The sequence below is a fragment of the Oncorhynchus gorbuscha genome, linkage group LG05 (genome assembly GCF_021184085.1).
Source record: "Oncorhynchus gorbuscha isolate QuinsamMale2020 ecotype Even-year linkage group LG05, OgorEven_v1.0, whole genome shotgun sequence".
Taxonomy (NCBI): domain Eukaryota; kingdom Metazoa; phylum Chordata; class Actinopteri; order Salmoniformes; family Salmonidae; genus Oncorhynchus; species Oncorhynchus gorbuscha.
In genome coordinates, this window is record NC_060177.1 from 8,975,071 (window position 1) to 8,981,648 (window position 6,578).

Here is a 6,578-nt window from a genome sequence, read left to right on the forward strand (position 1 = left end):
GGGGGCAGAGCTGTTGGCCGAGGTTGGAGTAGCCAGGCGGAAGGCATGGCCAGCCGTTGAGAAGTGCTTATTGAAGTTTTCGAAAATCATGGATTTATCGGTGGAGACCGTGTTACCTAGCCTCAGTGCAGTGGGCAGCTGGGAGGAGGTGCTCTTGTTCTCCATGGACTTCACAGTGTCCCAGAACTTTTTGGAGTTGGAGCTACAGGATGCAAACTTCTGCCTGAAGAAGCTGGCCTTAGCTTTCCTGACTGACTGCGTGTATTGGTTCCTGACTTCCCTGAACAGTTGCATATCACGGGGCTATTCGATGCTATTGCAGTCCGCCACAGAATGTTTTTGTGCTGGTCGAGGGCAGTCAGGTCTGGAGTGAACCAAGGGCTGTATCTGTTCTTGGTTCTGCATTTTTTGAACGGAGCATGCTTATCTAAAATGGTGAGGAAGTTACTTTTAAAGAATGACCAGGCATCCTTAACTGACGGGATGAGGTCAATGTCCTTCCAGGATACCCGGGCCAGGTCGATTAGAAAGCCCTGCTCACAGAAGTGTTTTAGGGAGCGTTTGACAGTGATGATGGGTGGTCGTTTGACTGCGGCTCCGTGGCGGATACAGGCAATGAGGCAGTGGTCGCTGAGATCCTGGTTGAAGACAGCGGAGGTGTATTTGGAGGGCCAGTTGGTCAGGATGACGTCTATGAGGGTGCCCTTGTTTACAGAGTTAGGGTTGTACCTGGTGGGTTCCTTGATGATTTGAGTGAGATTGAGGGCATCTAGCTTAGATTGTAGGACTGCCGGGGTGTTAAGCATATCCCAGTTTAGGTCACCTAAAATCATCTTCAGGAGAGGAAGAGCTATTGGAGGCTTGGAAGTGACTTAGTGTAAATTCCTAATCTCTGTATTTATCAAACCACTCAATTGTGTGGGGGCTATTTCTTAACCTGAAATATATTGATTTGGTAAGAGTGACAAATGAGAACCTTTCATTGAGATAAAATTATGCCCATTTCAGTAACTTATGGTATGGGGAGTTCTGTCATTTAGCCACTAGTCCTCTGTCCTCTGTCCACATTCATCTCTCTTCCTCTTCTCTCTATCTCTCTATCTCTCTCTCTCTCTCTATCTCTCTCTCTCTCTCTCTCTCTCTCTCTCTCTCTCTCTCTCTCTCTCTCTCTCTCTCTCTCTCTCTCTCTCTCTCTCTCTCTCTCTCTCTCTCTCTCTCTCTCTCTCTTTCTCTGTATTGTAGCTCAGTACTTTGCCACCACCATGGTCATTGTGGGTCTCTCTGTGATCGCTACGGTTCTGGTCTTACAATATCACCATCACGATCCTGATGGAAGCAAGATGCCTAAGTGGGTGAGTGTATTTTTACACAAACTCATTATCTGAAATGACTATGAAATCTTATTAGTTACTCACTAGTTCTACATCCGGGCTCCCATTGTTGTGATTCTGCCAAAGAAAGCCTTTCAGTGATAGAGTGCTTTAGAATAGTTCTCAAAACCCTTTGCCTGGTAAGGGAAAGTCATTCACTGTCAATGTGTAACACCAATCTGAGTGATGCCCAGTAGCCATTTTGTGCTAGAACATTGGCTATCATAGTGGAGGGCTGAGGAAGACTTTTGGACAATTAGAAGCAGAGGAGGATTAGGCAGCCATGATAGCGTGAAGGGCCAGGGAAAACTGTTGTCGTGTGATCGTCACCACTGACCACTGAGTGTCAGAGCACCTCATTCAAAGGAATCATGCTGGGAGGATTTGAGTGGAAGTTTAATATTCTCTCTCTTAGTATCTCCAGTCAGTACACTGCCGGCACAGTACATTCATTCTGGTTGTACTCTCTGATTGTGTGAAGACTCGGGTAATTCTGCTCAACTGGTGCGCCTGGTTCCTGCGTATGAAGCGGCCCGGTGAGGACCGTGTACGCCTGGCCTGCCACAACAAGCATCCCCGTGGGAGCCTCACCAGCATGGACCTGAACACCAGCGCCTCAGCCCCCCACTCCACCAACGGCAACATGCTCTACATCGGCCTGGAGAGCATGCACTACACTACAGGTGCAACCTCCCCCGACTCCGGAGTGCTGTGCGGCCGTCTGGTGTGTGGTCGGGGGGAGGACGAGGTGCTCTTGCCCACACGGCCCACCTCTTCAGCGGGGAGCCTGGAGCCCGATCTGGCCAAGCTCCTGGATGAGGTGCGCTACATCGCCAAGCGTTTCCGCGACCAAGATGAGGATGAGTTGGTGTGCAACGAGTGGAAGTTTGCGGCGTCAGTGATCGACCGGCTCTGTCTCATGGCTTTCTCTCTCTTCACCATCCTCTGCACCATCGGTATCCTCATGTCGGCACCTAACTTTGTAGAAGCCATTTCCAAAGACTTCTTTACCTGAGAGCTTGAAACGTTCACATGCTTTAGCCAATAAATACACTACATTGTTTTTGAAATCTCACATTACAAGACACATACTTATATCAAATGATTGAATATTTGTCTGTGATATAGAGAGAGAATACATTATGTCTGCATAAATATTCAATTTACAAGATGTACAGTTTTTTCACATTCAACTATTTCCCTGCAGGATGTCATCTGGGGAAAATCGTGTTGTATTTAACTGGCTTAAAAGAATCTAGGCCTTAGATATTACAGCCAACCAACACAGAAGAGTTAATAGCCATGCCTTGTATAGCTTTATAAATACCAAGGTTACTTCAATTGAATCCAATGTGTTTTTGTCCACTTGAGTAATTGCTTATTGGCTACCCTTTATAACTCTCTCAGTTCAAAACGTTCAAAACGTTTTCTCTTATGTGGTGTAAAGAAACATTGATGGATACCTTTGGGTTCAAGGTTTCTGTCAAAGTTATTGTTGGTTTTATGTTTGTAGATCGTGTGGTGATATGTAGTGTGTAGTTTTCTGTGATTTGAAAATATCCATCACAAAAACACTTTGAGTTTTGGCAACTTTATTGCATCATCATCATCATTATGTCTACAAGAACAAGACACAATACTCCATCAGCATTATGTCTACAAGAACAAAACACAATACTCCATCAGCATTATGTCTACAAGAACAAAACACAATACTCCATCAGCATTATGTCTACAAGAACAAAACACAATACTCCATCAGCATTATGTCTACAAGAACAAAACACAATACTCCATCAGCATTATGTCTACAAGAACAAAACACAATACTCCATCAGCATTATGTCTACAAGAACAAAACACAATACTCCATCAGCATTATGTCTACAAGAACAAAACACAATACTCCATCAGCATTATGTCTACAAGAACAAAACACAATACTCCATCAGCATTATGTCTACAAGAACAAAACACAATACTCCATCAGCATTATGTCTACAAGAACAAAACACAATACTCCATCAGCATTATGTTTGCACCTGTACATTTAAAAAGAACTAAAACTGATTGAATTGCCTTTTTGTTTATTTACTGATCATTTCAATACGCCGTAGTGCTTGGGCTTATAAAGAATCCCTAGAAGATGTGACAGGTGCAGCATGTCCTCCATCAGCCTGGTCTCATAGACTAGACGTAGCATAGTCAATATAAATCCGGGACTCTCAAATTAGTATATGTTATGTTTGGTATGGTTACATAAGACAGTGTCTTGGATTTACGTAAATAATTATATGAAATGCTCTAAGACCAGATGGCCTCCATTCATGACATTCGCACTAAAGTGTTTGTTACCACTTGTTTTTGTTGTTGTTTATTAAACAGTTTTACTGTAGATGCTGTACATGGAGTTTGAGGACTGATTATGTCAGTGCATTCTCCCTCTCTAAAACACATGAATGGAATTGAACCTGTTTTGATTGAAGCTTCATCTTCTTTTATTCTATTATCAAGTATCTGTGCCACATACAGTATATGTTTTGTGGACTCTCACAAATAAATGTATTTTTCTAGATGTGAACTACAATGTATCTTGATTTAATTACAGTTTCTTTATCATTTACTAAGTATGTGTAAAGTGGGATATTTACGCAGTATATTGCTATACTTTCAGCACTTCAGTTCATCAATAAGAGCATACACTTTATTACAGTATCACCTACATAACATATAATGTCCATATTGTCTTCAAACAGCAAGAGCAAACCTGATATGGTGATCCCTCAGAAATTTAGTCATTGCTTATATGGGTATTCAAGAGCAGAAATAATGATCATTATTATTATTATTATTATTAAGATATACATTTACTTTATAATGACTTGATCTCCCATTTTAGGCTAATATTACAATGTTATGATTATGAACAGATAAAGCTGTTGGCAATCTACTTTTTGCAGTATATAGGATGAAAACATATTGCTATCAGGCTTGTTGTGTTATTTTCTATTGTAGTCCATTTTAAGAATCAGACTAAGTATAATGATTCTGAAATACAGCTCTTAAATGTCATTGTTTACAACATTGGGATGTCATTTGTAGCAAGCAGCATGTTATTTATTACATATAAACCACCTTTGTCAGATAGTCAGTGCTTGACTTGGGCAGGAGCTCTCCGGACTGAGGACCAGCACCTAAATCTTTCTACTGCTGGAGCTCATGTTCCTCTTATAGAATATTATCTCAAAAGTACTGTGGAGCTCCTGTTCCTCTTGTAGAATATTATCTCAAAAGTACTGTGGAGCTCCTGTTTCTCTTATAGAATATTATCTCAAAAGTACTGTGGAGCTCCTGTTCCTCTTGTAGAATATTATCTCAAAAGTACTGTGGAGCTCCTGTTCCTCTTGTAGAATATTATCTCAAAAGTACTGTGGAGCTCCTGTTCCTCTTGTAGAATATTATCTCAAAAGTACTGTGGAGCTCCTGTTCCTCTTATAGAATATTATCTCAAAAGTACTGTGGAGCTCCTGTTCCTCTTATAGAATATTATCTCAAAAGTACTGTGGAGCTCCTGTTCCTCTTGTAGAATATTATCTCAAAAGTACTGTGGAGCTCCTGTTCCTCTTATAGAATATTAGCCTGAAAGTACTGTGGAGCTCCTGTTCCTCTTATAGAATATTAGCCTAAAAGTACTGTGTAGCTCCTGTGCCTCTTAGAGAATATTACAATGATAAAAGTATTGTGGAGCTCCTGTTCCTCTTATAGAATATTAGCCTAAAAGTACTATGTAGCTCTTGCACCTAGATATTTAACAGTACTGGCACCCAACATTAGTACTGACACCTATTTCAGTCCAAGTCAAGCACAGCAGATAGTCAAGATTTCACTTGGAGCTCATTCAACAGAGCCATTATGCTAAGAAGGAAACTAAGTGGATTGTGCTAAATATTTGCTGAGTGTGACAAACCACCAACACCCATTTCTTAAATAAATCTTTGTTATCAAAAGAGCATTTGAGCACTGGATAATTTAATGCTGCAGTAATGGATAGGCATATTCCACTTAGTATTTTGGCAACCCTTTCCATAATCATACTGGCAGTATAATGTTGAACAAATCAGACTTGAGGTACTGGAACTATGGCCCATAAAAGGCATTGTAAAGAGTATTTGGTATCTACTATATAACAATGACGTGCCTATAAAGTTTTATTCTCCCTGCAAGTACAATGATGAAATTTTGTCTATTGATTTCAGATTGAGGCCGAGGTGGGTCTACAACTGACAAACTTTATATAGGCCTAGTTACTTACTGTATAAACATTTGTAAAGGCTGATTTTTAAAATTATATTAATTATGGCTATTTGATGTTCTCCGGATAACTTTAGGTGAGCTAAACTTCTACATACGCTAGAAATGTGTATCTAACTACACCTAACTCAACTTTCAGGGAAAGTAGGCTCTGCTTATTGCATAGTCTCCCTAGGCAGACGGGTTGCTTCCCAGGCTCCCACATGCTTTAGGTCTTGGATTGAGAATACCTATTGCATGCATTTGATACCAGTTCACTGAGATGTTCATTCCATAGAGATGTATAGAGGAGTCGAGTGCCCAAAAGCCTGGTTAAAAGTGGGCAGCACCATTGAGGACTTTCAACATTAAGTAGTCAACTGGATGGGACTTCCTATGGGTTCAGGAAGGATCACGTAATTCCATCCAGGTCATCAGGAGGGATCAGACAAATAATTATACTCCTGAGCAAACATTTCATAACTGCAGGTGGCACAAAATTGCCAACCTTGACTGTTGAGACAACACACTCCAGGTGGTAGTATGCACCCTTTCACTTTATTTACCAAACGTTTATTTGCCCATGTTCTCACAGATGCCATAATGGGGCAGATACAATGTTGCAATCTCAATACATCTCTATGGTTCATTCTCACAGAGGTTTTGTCAATTCCTAAGCTGCCACCTAGTGACTGTAATGCTGAATCAAGTTTATAGGCAAACGAGGCACGTGACTTGCTGTAATAAAGGTGGGGTGGCTAAAACCTATATTGTTGTTGTTCTGTATGATTGAAATGTTCACCTTCTGTGTGATTTGATTATATGCTGACATTTTCTAATTATTCGTATTGTATGAAGTCATTGACATAATTTTCTGTCAAAGTTGGGAGGAACCTTCAGTATCCTTTAGTACACGGT

The 6,578-nt window shown here is 40.8% G+C and overlaps 1 protein-coding gene across 1 annotated transcript; it reads left to right on the top strand.

Annotated features, from left to right (window-relative positions):
* Positions 1-1,151: 1,151 nt before the first annotated feature.
* On the top strand, positions 1,152-2,515 carry LOC124035496 (neuronal acetylcholine receptor subunit alpha-7-like; the record flags this gene model as incomplete). The annotated part of the gene is made up of 2 exons (XM_046348950.1): positions 1,152-1,352; positions 1,852-2,515. Coding segments are annotated over 2 exons (735 nt in total), but the record flags the coding sequence as incomplete, so codon positions are not given.
* Between the last annotated feature and the right edge of the window lie 4,063 nt (positions 2,516-6,578).